The sequence below is a fragment of the Capricornis sumatraensis genome, chromosome 4 (genome assembly GCF_032405125.1).
Source record: "Capricornis sumatraensis isolate serow.1 chromosome 4, serow.2, whole genome shotgun sequence".
Lineage (NCBI taxonomy): Eukaryota > Metazoa > Chordata > Mammalia > Artiodactyla > Bovidae > Capricornis > Capricornis sumatraensis.
This window is the reverse complement of record NC_091072.1, coordinates 124,037,377-124,057,702: the sequence shown is the minus strand read 5'-3', so window position 1 is coordinate 124,057,702 and position 20,326 is coordinate 124,037,377. Positions and strand designations below refer to the sequence as shown.

At 39.5% G+C, this 20,326-nt stretch overlaps 1 protein-coding gene across 1 annotated transcript in view; it reads right to left on the bottom strand.

Annotated features, from left to right (window-relative positions):
• TMTC1 (transmembrane O-mannosyltransferase targeting cadherins 1) overlaps positions 1-20,326 on the bottom strand; it is a 313,576-nt gene that overhangs the window by 17,014 nt on the left and 276,236 nt on the right. The window contains exon 13 of the mRNA XM_068971048.1: positions 18,677-18,785. Within this exon, the coding sequence (XP_068827149.1) occupies positions 18,677-18,785 (109 nt within the window). The remainder of the gene's footprint in view (positions 1-18,676; positions 18,786-20,326) is intronic.

Here is a 20,326-nt window from a genome sequence, read left to right as displayed (position 1 = left end):
ACTCTTTGTGACCCCATGGGCTGCAGCACGCCAGGCTTTCCTGTCCTCCACTATCTTCTGGAGTTTGCTCAAACTCATGGGAGGCCTAGCTATTTGTCTAACAGCTGCATTTGCATGGATAGCTCTCCTACCTATACTGTATGATTTTGAGGGGAGAATTTTTTGAAGGAAGTGGGTGTGGAGGTTGATGCTGATTATGAGAGGGCTTTGTGAGAGTTGGACTGTGAAGAAGGCTGAGTACCGAAGAATTGATGCTTTTGAACTGTGGTTTGGAGAAGACTCTTGGGAGTCCCTTGGACTGCAAGGAGATCCAACCAGTCCATTCTGAAGATCAGCCCTGGGATTTCTTTGGAAGGAATGATGCTAAAGCTGAAACTCCAGTACTTTGGCCACCTCATGAGAAGAGTTGACTCATTGGAAAAGACTTTGATGCTGGGAGGGATTGGGGGCAGGAGAAGAAGGGGACGACCGAGGATGAGATGGCTGGATGGCATCACTGACTCGATGGACGCGAGTCTGAGTGAACTCTGGGAGTTGGTGATGGACAGGGAGGCCTGGCGTGCTGCAATTCATGGGGTCGCAAAGAGTTGGACACAACTGAGCAACTGAACTGAACTTGCCTATCTTTTTTTAAAAAAATATTTCTATAGCTTACCAAACCATTTGTTACTTCCCTATCACCCTCCACTATCCATCTCCGAGCTGCATCCTTCCAATAGGAATACAGGGTCCCTCAAAGGCACACCTTCAACTCCTCCCTTTGTGGCAAGGCCCACATCAATTGCCACTTCTTCCAGTTGCTTTGGTTTTCTACTCTAATGATCCACTTTAACACACTTCAATAATTCTGAATTAGCTTTCAGGCACGTTTTCCATGACCATCTGAGATTGTCATGTCACACTTTCTTTTATAATATAGAAGGTAATGGCTAATTAATGACTCAAAGCCACTCAGGTTCTAACAATAACTCACGAATAAACCACTTCCTAGTACTGCTATGAATGTCAGGTGAAAGGCAATGGTTTGGCATAAAACAGAGCAACTTTTCCTTTTGTGTGCTCTGATCACGGACACTGTCCATAATTTTATCAGAAGTTACTACTACTAAGCATTCAAACATACACAGGAAAAGGAAATGACAGCACCATTTTTCTCAGACATGACACCTTAAGCTTGTGAGTAAAAATGCCCTGAGTACTGAACAAGAAGTCAAGATGTCTACATCTGATTTGACACAGAAAGGCAAAGACACTTAACTCTTGGTAGAATGACCAATGCCATCTCTCTTAATCTACATACTTAAGTACAATTGAGGGAACAAGGTGTGGTTTAAATTTGGCAAATTTCTCTTATTTGAACTGCAAATCCATAGTCCAGCAAAAATGGATTTCCATGTTTCTAAAAATGTGTTTTCTAATGGCTAAACTCAAAAGAATTGTCAAACTAAAACAAAAAAAACCTCAAAGATGAATGAAAAATGTCAAGCTATTTCTTTTCAATCTATTGAAGAAAAAAAACACTTGATGAAGATATCACCCACTGTGTGTGTGCACATTAAGTCGCTTCAGTCGTGTCTGACTCTTTGCCACCCTATGGACTTAGCCTGCCAGGCTCCTCCAGAATCCATGGAATTCTCCAGGCAAGAATACTGGAGTGGATGCCATGCCCTTCTCCAGGGGACCTTGCTGACCCAGGGGTCAAACCTTCATCTCTTAAATCTCCTGCATTGGCAGGTGGGTTCTTTAACACTAGTGCCACCTGGGAAGCCGCATCACCCACTGAAGGTCTCACAAATTGGTGAGTGTACATGTGTGTGTGTTAAATGGAGACAGGCAAGTCACAAATTTCATAAGATCCCAACTGAATTAATAGAGAATAGTATTGGATATTTACTCACTTGCCCATTCATTCAACACATGTTTTTAGTAATTACTATAGAAAGCACAGCATAGTGATTAAGAACTGGGCTGCCATATGGAGGCGCCTCAAAAAAGCTAAAAATAGAGTTGCCGTATGATACAGCAATCCCACTCCTGTGCATATATCCAAACAAAGTATAATTCAAAAAGATACATGTACCCCTAAGTTCATAGCAGCACTATTTACAATAGTCAAGACATGGAAACAACCTAAATGTCCATTGACAGATGAATGATAGAGAAGATGTGGTGTATTTATACAGTGGAATATTACTCAGCTATCAAAAAGAATGAAATAACACCATAATACCGTTTGCAGCAATGTGGATGGACCAGGAGATTATCACACCAAGCAAAGTAAGTCAGAAAGAGAAAGACAAATACCATATGACATCACTATAGTATGTGGAATATAAAATACAAATGAGCATAACTACAGAAAAGACACAGACTCACAGACATTGAGAACAGACTTGGTTGCCAAGGCAGGGGGAGGTGGGTAGGGGAGGAGAGGAGGAAAGGAATGGGAGTTTGGGATTAGCAGAAGCAAGCTATTATATATAGGATGGATAAACAACAAGGTCCTACTATATAGCACAAAGAACTATATTCAATATCCCATGATAAACTAGAATGGAAAAGAATAGAAAAAGGGAAATGTTTTATATATATATATAGAGGCTTCCCAGGTGGCACTAGTGGTAAAGAACCCACCTGCCAATGCAGGATACATAAGAAACATGGATTTGATCCCTGGGTCAGGAATATCCCCTGGGCAACCCACTTCAGTATTCTTGCCTGGGGAATCCCATGGACAGAGGAGCCTGGTGGGCTACAGTCCATAGGGTCACAAAGTATTGGAGATGACTGAAATGACCTAGCACACGCGCACGCACGCACACACACACACACACACACACACACACACACGACTGAATCACACACACACACACACACATGACTGAATCACTGTGCTACACAGCAGAAATTAACACAACATTGTACATGAACTGTACATCAATAAAATTAGAAAAAAGAATTGGGCTGCCAGTGCTTGGCACATGGATTGGAATCCCAACCCCACCATTTACTGTCTCTATGACTTTACTTCTCCCCCTCTATGTTGCCAAGTGTAAAGGAATAACCTATTTCAGAAGGTTGTTCTGAAGATTAAGTGGATTAAAACAGCTGAAGCCCTCAGGACAATGCCTAGCAAGTAGCACTTTGTCATGTTAGCCTCTACCCTTATTACTACTACTAGGAGTAGTACTTGTTGAGCACATTTAAATTCAGAGATGGCATCAGTATCAAACACTAGCGCTGGTCATAACAGAAGAAAATCTTGATTTTAAAGAAATGGTTACGCAGTTTCAGATTAGCCAGGGCATTGTTTCTCTGGTTGCCTCTAAGAAATTGTTTACTGACCTCTGTATCAGAGATGATTAAAATAATTAAAAGGAAGAACATTCAAGTTACTTACTTTTTCTCATATAGGGTTAACTAAAGAGCTTTGATGGGAAATGCCACGGGGACCAGGTTGCAACACCTGATAAGGCCACAGTAACAATACCAGGGAACCTGGGCTCAAGATCACGTACACTTAGCTCTTTACTACCCTGCTGACATTGAATTGTATTCCGTAGTTTAGCTGTCTTTGAGCTCCTTAAATAGAAGCATTTTGTTTCACTCCTCCCCAGGTCTTGGGCGTCTGTCTCCCAGGGGGATAAGTAGTAGCACCACCCACGTGTCAAGTTTATAGCGGAGATAGAAGAGTGGGTAACAGACAATCCTACCCTCACAGACGAGACAGTGAGATTTGGGCAAGAGGGAGACACTGTGATGGCTGGGAAGAGTGTCACAAAAGCAAGGTGCTTGGGAAGCGAACAGGAGTGACACCCAGACTGGTGTTTAATAGATTCTCCAAACGCCAGGAAATGCAGGTTACCATTAACTCCAGCAACTGTATAATATGAAAAAGTGCTCGAAAAAAATCTGTGCTATTTGAGATCTTAAAAATATCTTTATAACTAAACTGTGAGAGAGTTGAAAGATATTTTTCCTGAAAGGAATAAAATTGATGTCCTCATATTCTAAGTTGCTAAAGTCAAAAACAAGAGCTTTCAAGTGCAATTATGGTTGTGCCTGATTTAATTTTACTTTTCCCCCACATTCGTGGCTGCTCCAAAAAGGCAAAGAGATCACTTTTTTCATCTAAAATCCATTTTTGGATTTATGAGCTGGGTCTCCACTAGAAATGCAATTTTCAAAGTCCAAAGAAGTAATGCGATTTAAAAGACCATCCATGTCTAGAGAAAGTAATCACATTCCTGTGCCTTTGGTATCCCCAAGGGCAGCCTCCAGACTCGGGTTCTATGAAAAATGTTTTCAATATCTGTCTTTCTTGTCCTTTCACTTGACTGTAAATTTCAAAGAATGATTAACTCCACTTATTAAAAAACGTAAAGGAACCACCAGTGCAGGAGAAAAATGCTTTCTAGGTATTTATTTAAAACAAATTTCACCTTCTCTGGAAGGGCAGTGCATTTATCTTCAAAAGCAGTATACTTAATCCCTCAAGTTCAATTTCATTTACCTCATCTGGCTAGATGTCCTGACCTAAGCTGATCACTCCCAGTCTCCCCTGACTTGTGAGAGCCAGAGGAAATGAATATAAGCTATTTATAGGACAACTTTAATTAAAAATGTTTGTGACCCGGAGAATAGTTCTGACAAATAATATGGCCACCAGAGTCCCTAACCAACCACTGCCTCAGCATGAAATCAGCCTTCGAGGACAGTGGTTAAAAATGGGCAGTGTGCAGCCATGGGCCCCACTCCAAGGCTCAAAAGAATTTTCAGTGGGGTGGAAACCAAAGAGCCCGGGGGGAGAGATGAAATACTGTCAACATCTCCACATTGTATATGCCGTAATTACCGACATGGCATGCATTTCACCTCAACGAAGGGAAAGTGAGAAGTAGATCTGAAAATGGGCCTTTTGTCATTTACTCTCAGGCCAACTGATATGTCTGGAAAAGATTTCTTATAGTTCAAACTGCAGCAACCAGGAGAGCAAATGGACATGGGCTCAATGCAGCTATCTTCAGACTTCTGGTTTGCACTCTAAAACTTACTGAGGACCCCAAAGAGCTTGGTTTATATGATGTACATTTATCAACATTTACCACAACAGAAATGAAGCAGACATTTTTCTTTAATAAACTGATAATAAACTATATTTACTTAAAATAATAAACCAACATAACATATTCATAAGAAAATATATTTTTCCAAAGCAAAAAAAATTGGTGAGAAGACTGATATTATTTTCTATTTTTCCAAGTATTTTAAATAACTGGATTGATAGAAGATAGCTGGGTTCTTATATTTACTTTTATACTAATCTATTTCTGCATGTTTTTTAGCTGAAGTATGTGAAGGAATGTGGTCTCACACAGACATTCAGTTGGAAAGGGGAGAATATTTTCATATTCTTTTCATGACTGTGAATACAGCACATAGCCTATAAAAACTACTGTATACTTGGGAAAGAATTAGAGTTAAAAAGGCAAATTACTTGTGACTATTATAAAAACTGCACAAACCTTCTCAGACCACAGGAGGCCTAGTCAACCCTTTGTGAACAGCTGCTTAATGAGTGGCCTGTAACATGTTCTTACTGTATGGCAGGTGTAGGGTGTGATGTTCCAAAGCAGTGAAAGACCAACAGGGCTGGAGCAGGAAGGCTGTGTGCTCTGACATCACGGCCGTGCGTCTGGTCTGCTTCCCAGTCCTTTGACTCTGACCAATGATGTGCGCACACAGATCTGTCAGGGATGTCCCCATTAGCCAAATGACTATTTACCATTACAAGCCTGGCAAATGTAGGACCACTCGACATTTAAATTCATGTCAGTGACTCCTCCAGGCAGCTCTTTAAGACAATGGCTCAGAACATAAAGCAGAGATGCCTCTTTTCTCACCCTCTCCTTTGCTTTTATTTTCTTTATTAAACAGTTCTTCCCCCATCAGTCACTGACATGGACGTTTATGAGAAAGGTGCTGGCAACATTTAGATGTCTAATACTCTTTTGCATTTAACTGAAATGAATCAATTAACTTGGCATTCCTCCTCATCAAGGAATTTGGGTATTGCTAATCTTCAATTTTCTCCTCACCCAGCAGACTGTGATCGACATTACCCTGTGACAATTTAAGAAAGAAATGATGACTTTAAAGAGGAAATGCCAAGAATCATAAAAGCTGAAGAGAAAGTATAACAAATGTGACAGGGTGTAACAGTCGACAGACCAGGAAAAGGGTGGTCAAAGAAACCATGCCCCAACCCCAAAAAAGAGAAAGAGAGACCAGGAAGAGTGGAAGGGGAGCTACATGTTCATGGAATTGCAGCTTTCCCATTTCCAAACGGTTCTCCTGTTCTTCTGTCCTCATTCTACGTACTTTCAGGCACACAACTTTGCTCCCCTAAGAGGAAGGAATCACACTGTTTCCACTGCACAGCCCTCACCTGGTCTAATTTCTATAGCCAGAAAACTTTTCCTAATGATTTTTTATCTCATTAATATCTATACGTTCTTAAGGTACCAAGCTGAATTTCACCCTTTGGGCAGTGATCCTCTCCCCAAACACGCATTCTCGCATGAGATCAGGTCCCTGTGACACTCTCGCTGGTACTCTCTTTGCACATTTGTCACAACTGGGTGAGGTGTTGGGCAGAGGGTAGTGATTATTCCCCTAAGAGTATTCTTCCCTTTTAGACTCTAAGTTCTATGAGTTAAGGCCCATACTTGCAACTTCTTCTAATACTTGGTGATACTTAAGTGCTCAATAAATAAGAATTGAACACTTAAATCGATGAAGTATTATGTTAGGGTTCAGCTCAAGGTGACCTGACCATACATGCAATGGTATATGTGCCTGAATCTACCCCAAAGATGACACTTGTCAAACAAGAGAAATTGAACTTATTTTTGATCTATACTTCTAATTTATATTTTATTGTTCCAATTTTCTTTCCATTCTTGTATCAGTTAAAGTCACATCCCCAGACACTTAAAGAAACATATTTTAAGTGTTATCAAATTAATTAATTGAGTTTTTCCATAGGCTGGCAATAATTGACAGTGATAATGTTATAATTTACAGGATGATAATGTTAACTTTATTTCCTTTACTGCTGTGTAATGCAAGCTATATAACCTATGGCAAGAGGAGGCTGGTTAAAAATGACGGTGGGCTTGTAAATGTTTACAACCCTATCTGTGAAGCTGGAGTATAGCCAGTTCTGAATGCTAATGAAGAACCAAAAGAGACTAGTAAGCCAGAGACCACCTAAGCTTTGAACCTATTTGAAAACAGGTTTCGAACCTATTTTCTATTCTGTTTTCTTGACTTCTGTGCTGCAGTAGACACAGAGTGGCAACTTTCTTCTGCATCCTTTTATGTATCTAACATCTATGACAACCCACCCTGCTGGGTTTCGTCTATCATTTTTCCTCTCCTTTTCCACATGGGTACTCGTACACCTGACCTCATTAACTACAGCCTATTACCACAGTCCAATCCTGGGACCCCAGCATCATATGCTGAAAGAGCAGTGGGAGAGGAGTCAAGCTACAGGCCCCATTCTTGGTCCTGACACTAGTTATCTGTATGACCTTGAGCAAACTTAATTCTGTGCACCTCATATTTCTATCTGCAAAATGAGGAGGTTTAACAGTTCTTTAAGGTTCCCCCCACACACTACGCTTCCATTTTCTCCTAAGATAAATTAGCTAACCATAATATAGATGCATTTACTTGAAGTCCTAAATCTATCTTTCCAGTCCCGATCTCTTGCACTGTCACCTGTCCACATGCTATTTCCATTTAAATGTTCCACTAACATTCAAGACAGAGGTTACGGACTGCTGGTGGTATACTGTATTAGTACTGTTCTTTTAGAAACCATCTTAGTAAGGCATCTCAAGAGTCATGAAATATGCAGATACACTTTGATATGGGAATACTTCTGGAAATCTGTCATTAGGAAATGATCCAAAATACTGGATCATAAAGAAGAAAAAGTCACACACACACACACACAAGAACTTGAATGACCAATAGTTAAGATATTATTATATAAATTATAATTCATCATTTCATAAACTAGTAAGTAGGTATTAAAATGGTATTTATGAAGATCATTTAACAGTATGAAAATGTGTATAATATTATATATAACATAATAGCAAGTCAAAAGAATAGGGTATAAATTACATGTGACTATTAAGCATGAAAACAAAAAATGCTAATTTGAAAAGATATTTCCACCTGTATGTTCGCTGCAACATTATTTACAATAGCCAAGCTACAAAAAGTGTCCATTGATGGATGAATGGATAAATAAATGTGACACACACACACACACATATATGCACACACACAGTGTTATATTATTCAGTCAAAAAAAGAACAAAATCTTTCCATTTGCAGCAACATGGATAGAACTTAAGGACATTATGCTAACTGAAATAAGTCAGAGAAAGACAAATATTATATAATCTCACATATAAAAACCCCACAGAAAACAAAAACATGAATCATATTCCATGACTTCAGAATACACTACATCACTGCAGTAATCAAAACAGTATGGTACTGGCACAAAAACAGTCACACAGGTCAATGGAACAGAATAGAGAGTTCATAAATAAACTTGTGCACTTACGATCAATTAATCTACAACAAAGTCGGCAAGAATATACAGTGGAGAAAAACAACCTCTTCAATAAGTGTTGCTGGGAAAACTAGACAGCTATACGTAAAAGAATGAAATCAGAACATTCTCTAATATGTACAAAAAAAAACTCAAAATGGGTAAGACCTAAATATAAGACCACAAATCATAAAACTCCAGAGGAAATATAGTTAGCGCACTCTTTGATATAAGTCATAGCACAATTTTTTTGGATCTGTGTCCTACAGCAAAGGAAATAGAAGCAAAAATAAACAATGGTAACCTAATTAAACTTAAAAGCTTTTGTATGGCAAAAGAAACCATTGACAAAACAAAAAGACAGCCTTCTGAATGGGAGAAAATATTTGCAAATGATATGATTGATAAGGAGTTAATTTCCAAAATATATAAAGAGCTCATACAACTCAATATCAAAACAAAGAAACAAAAATGTAATTGAAAAATGGGCAGAAGACCTGAATAGATATTCTTCCAAAGAGGAGATGCAGGTGGCTTCCCAGGTGGTGCTAGTGGTAAAGTTCTCAAAAACTAAAAATAGAACCATATGACCCAGCAATTCGATTCCTGATTATATATTCAAAAAACCCCAAAACACTATTTTGAGAAGACACATGCAGTCTAATATCATAGCAGCATTATTTCCAACAGCCCAGATATGGACACAATCTAAGTGTTCATCAACCAATAAATGGATAAATAATATATCATATTAGTATATCTACATCTATATCTATCTATCTATCTATCTATCTATCTATAGAAATGGAATACTACACAGCCACAAAAAGAATGAAATTTTGCCATGTGCAACAACATAGAGGGCATTATGTTAAGTGAAATAAATCAGAGAAAGATAAATACTGTATGATATCACTCATATGTGGAATTGGGCTTCCCTAGATGGCATCACCAACTCGATGGACCTGAGTTTGAGTGAACTCCGGGAGCTGGTGATGGACAGGGAGGCCTGGCATGCTGCGATTCATGGGGTCGCAAAGAGTCGAACACGACTGAGCTGAACTGAGTGGCTCAGATGATAAAGAATCTGCTAGCAATGCAGGAGACTTGGGCTCATTCCCTGGGTAGGGAAGATCTCCTGGAGTGGGAATGGCTACCCACTCCAGTTCTTGCCTTGAGAATTCCATGGACAGAGGAGCCTTATAGGTTACAGTCCATGGGGTTGCAAAGAGTTGGACACGACTGAGTGACTAACACTTTCACTTCACTTTCATATGTGGAATTGCAAAAATGCAACAAACTAGTGAATATAACAAAAATGAAACAGACTCATAGATAGAACAAACCAGTGGTTATCAATAGGGAGAAAGAAGGGGAGATGGGCAATATAGGGGGAGGGGATTAAGACATGCAAACTATTATGTATGAAATAAGTTACAGGGATATATTCTACAATACAGGGAACACAGCCAATTTTTATAATAACTATAAATACAGCATAATCTTTAGGATTGTGAATCAGTATATTGTACACTTGTAACATATAATATCATATATCAACTATATTTCAATTAAAAAATGTAAAAAAAAAAAACCTGGCCCACCAAGTTCATAGAAAGAGAAAATAAATTCCTAGAGGCAGGAGAAAGTGGTCTTTGCAACCCCATGGACTGTAGCCTGCCAGGCTCCTCTGTCCATGGAATTCTCCAGGCAAGAATACTGGTGTGGGCAGCTGTTCCCTCTTCCAAGAGATCTTCCCAACCCAGGAATAGAATCCAGGTCTCCTGCATTGCAGGGGGATTATTTGCCATCTGAGCCAGCAGGGAAGCCCAAGAATACTGGAGTGGGTAGCTTATCCCTTCACCAGTGGATCTTCCCAACCCAGGAATCAAACTCTTGACCAGCTGAGGTACCAGAAAAGCCCAATAATATCATATATCAACTATATTTCAGTTAAATATTAAAAATAACAACAACAGACCACCAAGATCATAAGCACAGAGAATAGATTCCCAGAGGCAGGGGAAAGGGGTGGATAAAATCTGTGAAGGGGGTCAAAAGACACAAACTTTCACTTATAAGGTGATTAAGTCCTAGGGATGTAATGTATAGTATGGTGAGCATACTTAACAACACTGTCTTGCATTGACAGTAAATCTTAAAAGTTCTTATCACACACAAAAAATTTTGTAACTATGTATGGTGCTGAACTTATTGTGATAATCATTTTGCAAGATATACAAATATTGTATCATTCATTATATTGTATATCTGAAACAAATATGTTTATTATGCACGCATGCATGTTAGGTCACTTTAGTTGTGTCCAACTCTTTGCAACCCTATGGACTGTAGCCTACTAGACTCCTTTGTCTGTGGATTTCTCCAGGCAAGAATACTGGAGTGGCAAACTGGTGCTATGTAACAACCTAGAGGGGTGGGATACCCAACAGGCAGGGGACATAGGTGTACCTATTATTGATTTATGTTGATGTTTGGCAGAAACCAACACAATACAGTAAAGCAATTATTCGTCAATTAAAAATAAATAAATTTGACCAAAAAAGAAAATAACTGCAGTTAAAGGTTTAAATAGAAAAGAATATTGGAGTGGGTTGCCATATCCTCCTTCAGGGGATCTTCCCAACCCAGGGAATGAACCCATGTTTCTTACTCTCCTGCAGGGGGGTTCTTTAGCACTAGTGCCACCTGGGAAGCCCCCAATATCTCAATTATACCTCCACTGGAAAAAGTCAGTATATTAAAAAGAACTGCAGTGTATTAAAAATGGTAATATTTGTTTCCAGATACTAGGGGTGAAAGGTGAATTTTATTTTCTTTGATCTTTCCATGTTTTTGATTAGATTTTTATATTATTAGTGTAATTTTATTTCTTCTGTTTCTGAAATCTTGCTTCTCCTTGGTTTCCCCACAGCTCTCATTGGCCATATATCTTCTAAGTCCCTTAGGTGCTCTGTTCTGGAGTTTTAAATTTTCTAATATTTGTCTCTTTCAGCCTTCAGATGCACACAGTTTGTAAGTACGAAAGGTTTCTTCGTCCACAGTAGAGTTTATCCATTCCCACACCATCTTCCTGAAACATGGCTCTCAACTATGTATTTAAAAGCCTTCTCCAAAATACTGCCATATTTCTACAATGTTTAAAACACTTTCTTCAGACACCTAACTTTCTTCCTATTATATATCACTTTCAAATCTGTGCTCCACCATGGGCCTTAAATATGCTCCTTCATATAAGGTGTCTTCAAATTATTGGCCTACTTTACAGATTTTCTCTCTCAAATTCTCTATTATGTCCAAATAGATTTACTTGCTACCTTCAAGTTCCAACAGAATAAGAAGCACAGTGTTAGATTCAGACAAAGTCTGAAACAGTTAATATCATTAATTTTAGGGTTTTATGCAATAGAAACATAATCTCAAGCCAGGGAAGTATTTCTTATCCTCCTGAAACTACCAAAATTTAATTGAAGAAACCAGTTCCATTTGGGAGCCATTTTGTCATAGAGAAAATGGGCAATCCAGAGCCTATGTAAAGCACATGACCAGAAGGAAAGTGTTTAGAAATCAGGGCAAACTAGAAACAAGGTTAGTATAGAAAAGAGTCGTTCAGAGAAATGACAAGGCGGTTGTGCTCATAAACCATAGACTATTACTCAGCCATGAAAAGGAGTGCATTTGAGTCAGTTCTAATGAAGTGGATGGGTCAGTTCTAATGAGGTTCAGAGGGAGGGGCTATATGTGTACCTATGATTGGGTTATGTTGATGTATGGCAGAAATCAACACAATATTGTAAAGCAATCACCTTCCAATTAAGAACAAATAAATTAAAAAAACCTGAAATCTAAAAACTGTGCTCAATAAGCTATCCCTTGGGCCCAGCCCAGGGGGAGCAAATCATAGGACTGTTGATTTCAACTCCATACAGGAAAGGGTTCTCTAACATTGTGGGCCACCACAACCACAGTGAGCATGGACTAGGCACGTGCACATATGGTGGTCCTGGAAGATGACCAGTAAAGTGATGGAAGGGTTACCAGTGTGTTACAGGTTGACTATGGTTTGCTTTCTGGAATGCTGATGAATAAGGTTGTGCTATCAAGAAATGAATTTATTTGCTAACAAAGGATATGAGCTTGGTGCTTGTGCATTTGAAGCATTCTTTTATTAAATAATTCAAAGCATAAAGATAAGATGCTGAAAGTTAGAGAGCGAAAGCAATCCTGAGTTATGCCCAATAGCTACTCTCTCACGAGCTCTCTCTGATGTTAAAATCAATTGCCCAAAGGAGCAGAAGAACCTTTCAATCTTTCAATCACATTCTTCAAGTTCACAGTATTTTACATTTGAATCGAGAATAAGAAAGGCTGGCAAAAGATGTGATCTTTGTATGTAAGGAAAAGTCGTGGTCATAGTATAATTTGTTTTTTCTTAAAACTTATTTATAACTTTATGTGGCATGCCATAATGTTATATCAATTTGCCATTATGGTTCTCAAAAATTGAATTCACCCCATAATCGATTTTAAATAAGGCATCTGACACTTTTAAAACATAACTAAGAAAGTGTATATATGTTGCCCTTTTTAAACATATATATATATATATATATATATAAATACTATGTTTTACAGATATATATGTCTATGCTGCTAAGTCTGTGCTAAGTTACTTCAGTCGTATCTGACTCTGTGTGACCCCAGAAACGGCAGCCCACCAGGCTCCCCTGTCCCTGGGATTCTCCAGGCAAGAACACTGGAGTGGGTTGTCATTTCCTTCTCCAATGCAGGAAAGTGCAAAGTGAAAGTGAAGTCGCTCAGTCATGTCCGGCTCTTTGCAAACCCATGGACTACAGCCTCCCAGGCTCCTCCGTCCATGGGATTTTCCAGGCAAAAGTACTGGAGTGGGGTGCCATTGCCTTCTCCGATATATGTCTATAAAATTTGTTAATAGTAAGATATTGATGAATGGACTAAAATTTCAGTGTCACCAAACATTGTCATCATTTTTAATAAAGTAACTTTTCATGAACTTGGAGTTCATCAATTTACAAAAGGAATACAACTTGAAACTTGGATATTTATTAAGGCAAATTGCTTTTCACAATATTAACATGTTAATACTTTATTTGTATAGAAACAATAGCACTAATTGAATTGAAACCTTAAGTTATTCATGAAAAAGTTCATTAGCACTTAGTTGACTTTAAAGGAGGTACTTTTAGATGCTCTTAACATGTTGGAGCCGTAAGAGTTAGGGAAGGTGATTTAGAGTAGTTATCAACTTTAGATTTGGAATCTGAGGCCCAGAGAGGTGGAACACTTCTCACTCAAGTTTGCACAGGTGTTACTAGGAAGTGGAGTCTAGAATAGGCTACCTGGTTCACTGTCAAATTCTCCTAATTTGGGGAACTGAGCCGGAAGTGCATGAAGTCCAGAGATGCTGCATGTATGCTTGCCTGGCTTGCATTATACAGTGAAGTATCCTGAGCCCATTCCAGTCCATTTCAGTTTGCTGATTCCTAGAATGTCGACGTTCACTCTTGCCATCTCCTGTTTGACCACTTCCAATTTGCCTTGACTCATGGACCTGACATTCCAGGTTCCTATGCAATATTGCTCTTTACAGCATCGGACCTTGCTTCTATCATCAGTCACATCCACAGCTGGGTATTGTTTTTGCTTTGGCTCCATCCCTTCATTCTTTCTGGAGTTATTTCTCCACTGATCTACAGTAGAATACTGGGCACCTACCGACCTGGGGAGTTCCCCTTTCCATATCCTATCATTTTGCCTTTTCATACTGCTTTTCAGAAAGTGTGAAATTTGTCTCCTACAAACTTCCATCGGTACACATAAATCAGTTTCAGAAGTGTTAACTCACCTATCATGAGAAACAAATTGACGAACTAAATCACTATGTACATTCCTTTTGCTTCTAACTTTATCATTTCTGACCAAAATGCTTCAGGTATGCAGATGACACCACCCTTATGGCAGAAAGGGAAGAGGAACTAAAAAGCCTCTTGATGAAAGTGAAAGAGGAGAGTGAAAAAGTTGGCTTAAAGCTCAACATTCAGAAAACGAAGATCATGGCGTCTGGTCCCATCACTTCATGGGAAATAGATGGGGAAACAGTAGAAACAGTGTCAGACTTTATTTTGGGGGGCTCCAAAATCACTGCAGATGGTGATTGCAGCCATGAAATTAAAGGCCACTTGCTCCTTGGAAGGAAAGTTATGACCAACCTAGATAGCATATTGAAAAGCAGAGACATTACTTTGCCGACTAAGGTCCGTCTAGTCAAGGCTATGGTTTCTCCAGTAGTCATGTATGGATGTGAGAGTTCGACTGTGAAGAAGGCTGAACACCAAAGAATTGATGCTTTTGAACTGTGGTGTTGGAGAAGACTCTTGAGGGTCCCTTGGACTGCAAGGAGATCCAACCAGTCCATTCTAAAGGAGATCAGACCTGGGTGTTCTTTGGAAGGAATGATGCTAAAGCTGAAACTCCAGTACTTTGGCCACCTCATGTGAAGAGCTGACTCATTGGAAAAGACTCTGATGCTGGGAGGGATTGGGAGCAGGAGAAGGGGATGACAGAGGATGATATTTGGATGGCATCACCGACTCAATGAACGTGAGCTTGAGAGAACTCCAGGAGTTGGTGATGGACAGGGAGGCCTGGTGTGCTGTGATTCATGGGGTCGCAAACAGTCGGACACGACTGAGTGACTGAACTGAACTGAACTGAACTGAACCCTGAGCCCTAGAGAAGCAATATGCATACAAAGACATAGCTTTTGTTAAAGAAACTTTCAGTCTTGTGAGGAAAAACAAACCTGATAAACTGTTTACATTATATAGTTCAGATATTAATTCAAGAAATAAAAATATGTGATTGATTTGTGAGTTGATGCATGTTCCTGAACATTTCATAAAAGCTCCAAGGAAATCTAACGCCCCATGAGATGGGGAGGTGGGCGAGTGTTGGGGGAGGAAGTGAAAGTTGAATTGAAAAATGAGGATGATTTAGAAAGAGAGAAAGAAAAGATGGCATTACAGGGAGAAGGAACTGTGTCAGTGTTGGTAAGGGCTCCCCCTGAAACAACATACCTTGTTATCACTGGTATTAGTTGAGTGAGTGACATTGTCTTTTACCTTCAGGGTAATTTTCATCAGGAAGAACAATTAAATGTTTATTGTATGTCCTGGCAAGTTGTAAAGAAAAAAGAGATGTGACTGATCTTGACAGTGAAAGTTGCTCAGTCGTGTCCAACTGTTTGTGACCTCATGGACTATACAGTCCTTGAAATTTTCCAGGCCAGAATACTGGCATGGGTAGCCTTTCCCTTCTCCAGGGGATCTTCCCAACCCAGGGATTGAACCCAGGTCTCCTGCATTACAGGCAGATTCTTTACCAGCTGAGCCACAAAGGAAGCCCAAGAATACTGGAGTGGGTAGCCTATCCCTTCTCCAGGGTATCTTCCCTACCCAGGAATCGAAACAGGTCTCCTGCATTGCAGATGGATTCTTTACCAACTGAGCTACTAGGAAAGTCTGATTTTAATGCCGTGCTTTATTCATTTACAGAGAATTGAAGCAGCTTTCAAAAATAGAGAACACAAATTGAATAAAACAAATTGTTAAGGAAAATGATAAACCCAGTAAAAGCAGTACACACAGAAAAGTAGCCTATCCTGTCGAGACAGCAGTTATTTGGGGTGGGGCCAATGGAGACAAAGCTAGAACTGATTTTCTTAGCATCTGAAAGATTTTTCATGTGTTAGACTAAAAAATAAAGCAAAAAACTTGTAGTTCAGGAGAAACCTAATATTGAGCCATGAGAGAAATTTTCCCTTGAGTCCTCATCCAAAAGCCACTGAACAATGTAGCAGGTGCTGGCCTCAACCCAACCCTGGTCTGTGGCTGGAAGGAGTAACTTCACCTAGCTGTTCTCACGCTGTCCCTCATTGCAGCACAAGAGCATGACCCTGAGGCACAGGTTGTTACATGAAACACTGCCCACATGCCCAGCCCTACTTTAAAGATGAGTAAAACCTTGGTCACGTGCTGGACTGGAAGGGTTACATGGTCTTCAGATCATATCCATTCATCTTGTGGCTCAGCTGGTAAAGAATCTGCCTGCAATGCGAGAGACCTGGGTTCGATCCCCAGGTTGGGAAGCTCCCCTGGAGAAGGGAAAGGCTACCCACTCCAGTATTCTGGCCTGAAGAACCCCATGGATTGTATAGTCCATGGGATCACAAAGAGTCAGATACAATGGAGTGACTTTCACTTTTCATTCGCTCAGTATTTACTGACTGCATACAATGTGACAGACAAAGAGGGGAAAGTCATGAATTAAAAAACAGCCTTTCTCATGGAGATTCTAATGGTGGGAGTAAGATCACAGACGTAAATAAATGTATGTTAGATGGTGATGAATGCTTCGGAGAGAAATCAAAGAACGTGTGGGGCAGTGACGGAGTTGTTTCGAAAGGGTAATCATAGATAGCCCTTCCACACAGAAATATTTGGGCAGAAACCAGCACAGATGAGGAAGGAAACTCTAAGATGTCTGGGAGAACAGCGCTGCAGGCAAAGGGCACAGTTAGTGCAAAGGCCACAACTGTGTGCCTTGTCTGAGTAGCTGCAAGCCACCAGCCAGGCAGAGGTAGGCGAAGGTCTTCCTATGAAAATGAAGGAGCTAGGATGTAGTGAGAAAAGGGAATAATGATGGAATCTTTTCTCCAGAAAACTCCTACTGTGTCTGCTTCAACACAAACCAAGGCAGCTGAGGACTGCCATGTCTATCATAAAACATGAGCATCATCATTTTAGCTTAAACTTTCTGTTAAAACATGCATTAAAATCACTCACTACAGACACAGGCCTTTGTCTAAAGCCCACCTACACTATACGGAGACTAGCAGAGCAAGACAACTAGATTTATCACTTCTGACATTTAAATAGCCACTGAATGTCCTAATTTTGTTTCCTGGTGAAATCTCCAAGGTTTTTCAAATGCAAATTGCACCCCTGTGTACCTGACAACATCAAATCATTCATTACATTTAAGTCAAAGCTGGAGGGCATCTTTCAAAGGTGTTGAGTTTGAGTTTAATTTTAAAGACAATCTGGAAATTATATAATAGCAGAATCTACCTTCTATTGAGGGCACTTATGTGTGTCAACAAAACTCTATCATCAGTTTAGAGAAGACAATTTCTATTTGTTTTCCCACAGCATGGGGCATGCATCTAGGACACTGAAATGTGGGATCAAATGGTTTGTAGCCAGGAGCCTGCATGTACAGTTAGTCGTGTCTGACTCTACAACCCCATGGACTGCAGCCCGCCAGGCTCCTCTGTCCATGGATTTCCCAGGCAAGAATACTGGAGTGGGTTGCCATTTCCTCCTCCAGGGGATCTTCTTAACCCAAGGATTGAACCCACGTCCCTTGCATTGGCAGGTGGATTCTTTCACCACTGAGCCACCTGGGAATTTTAGATACAGTGAAAAGGAGGGAAATCAAAATATTTCTCCATTTTATGCCATGAAAAATGTTCTCTCTTAGGAGCCTGCCCTATGTGACTCTGTGATCTTCTGATAGGTATTAAGACATAGGATCTATAAGATTATCGGTAATTGTTTCCATATTGAGTTCAGAGATCTTAGTCCATTAGCAATTCCCCAGAAAAATATAAATGAGTAGTAATTAAACAAGCAAATATCACGTACTGTTCAAGACGGATTTTGTTCCAAAGTGATAGAGAATTTAGTAGTGGTTTATAATGGACCATCTTAGTCTAGAGACCCCATAGGTGCACAAAGAATACTGGAGTGAGAAACCTAGATTTGTGATTTCTATCAAGAAGAAAACTGACATACAGGTTAGTTGTCCATTATGAACTTACAAGTTAAATGATATAAGAAATCTGATTATAACATTAATTTATACATTCAACAGAAACAGTTAAGAAAATATTATGTGAAACTAAATGGAAACAATTACCTGCTCAGCCAATAATGAAGCTAAGCTTGAATATGCATCTGCAAACTCTGGACCATATTTAATGGAATCCTTCAGTAAGGTGATAGCCTCTTCCTTTTTCTCCTGAGACCTATAGATTATAAGAGGGGAAAAAAGGATATCTTTTAATAAAACTTTAAATCCTCTCATTAGACTTGAAAATCTCATTTCTTTTAACAAAGATTAACAGATTCACTCTGGATTTTACTGCAAATAAATTAAACTAGACTTCCTCCAAGTGCTAACAAGTTTCTGTCTCCGAATTCTCAGTGGAAAGAGATGTTGAGATGTAAACGATGCTGAAGATTATTCACTGATTTCTCCACCTTCCATTCCCTGCTATGCGCTTTTTGAGAATTCTATTTAAAATTTTATAAATTGTTTAAATAGAAACTTTAACCTTCAGAGGAGCAATTTTGAGCACATGACCTGGGCAGCATGGGAGCCACTTTATAATGTGGAGAATGGCTCGAGCCCCTCTCATACTAGCTACACCATTGCAGGCTGGGCTCCTAATAGAATCAAGCCAGACAAACTACCCATGTCCATCTTTGCTTTTCTAAGAGAGAGAGCTCTTATACATAATTTGTGAAATGAGATACTGGCTGGCAAAGAATGATGAGCTATTTTATCCTCATATTTTTATTGAAAATTGGTCTGATGGTCTTCTTTATTTTAGTTTTCTCCCAGTGATTACATTTTTCACTCAAAGAGGACTCAAGGCCTGAAAGTTATTATTTTGGGTGAAAGTTCTCTTTCCTGTTAGTGCCATGGGGAAACATTGGGTCATTAGTATGACATCAGTATCTTAGAAGCCAAAAATGTACACTGGCAGTGATCAATGCTGCCATCAATGCAATGCCACAAACACTGACCACTTGCTAAACTCTAGACACTGTAATTGACAACAGAGGTGGAATAAAGAATAGAACCTGTAGAACGATGAAGGGCACATAGCCTAAGGGTCCCTCAACTTTATCAGTTACCAACACTGAATTGTATGCTTATGTTTATATAGGATCAACAATCACTTATTCAGCAATGAATATATACCAAATGCTCTGGTCAGTTTTCACGTAACATTAATTTAATTCTCACAACAATCTCATGCAGCAAGTATTATTATCTTATCATACTCATTTTTCTAATATGAAAATCTGGATTCAGAAAAGTTAAGCGACTCATCATGTTCATGTAACTACGACTCTGAGTCAAGCTCCAGTGCTCTTCCCTCATACCGTATCTCCTTACTCTAATTGCTTAAAATCCACTTCTTATGACCTTGATGCTCAAAGTGTGATCCATGGATCAGTATCTTCAACATCACCTAATCTCTGGTTAGCAATGCAGAGTCTCAGGCCCCATTTGGAAGTAAAAAATTCAGACCCTTCATTCAAAAAAGATTCTCAGGTAATTTGTACACACATAGATTTCAGCAGCGCTGCTCCCTGAATTTTCAAAGGCACCTGAGAGTAACTCTTGCCACAAAACCTCTATGTAGGGCTTCAGGCTCTATGGAATGAAGATCTACAGGGGAAACCCAGTACTGACTCCATACATTTGAGTTCCAAGTGCTGAAAGTAGCATGCTGCAAGGCTGTTTTCAATCACAGACCTTGGGAAAAAAGCCATG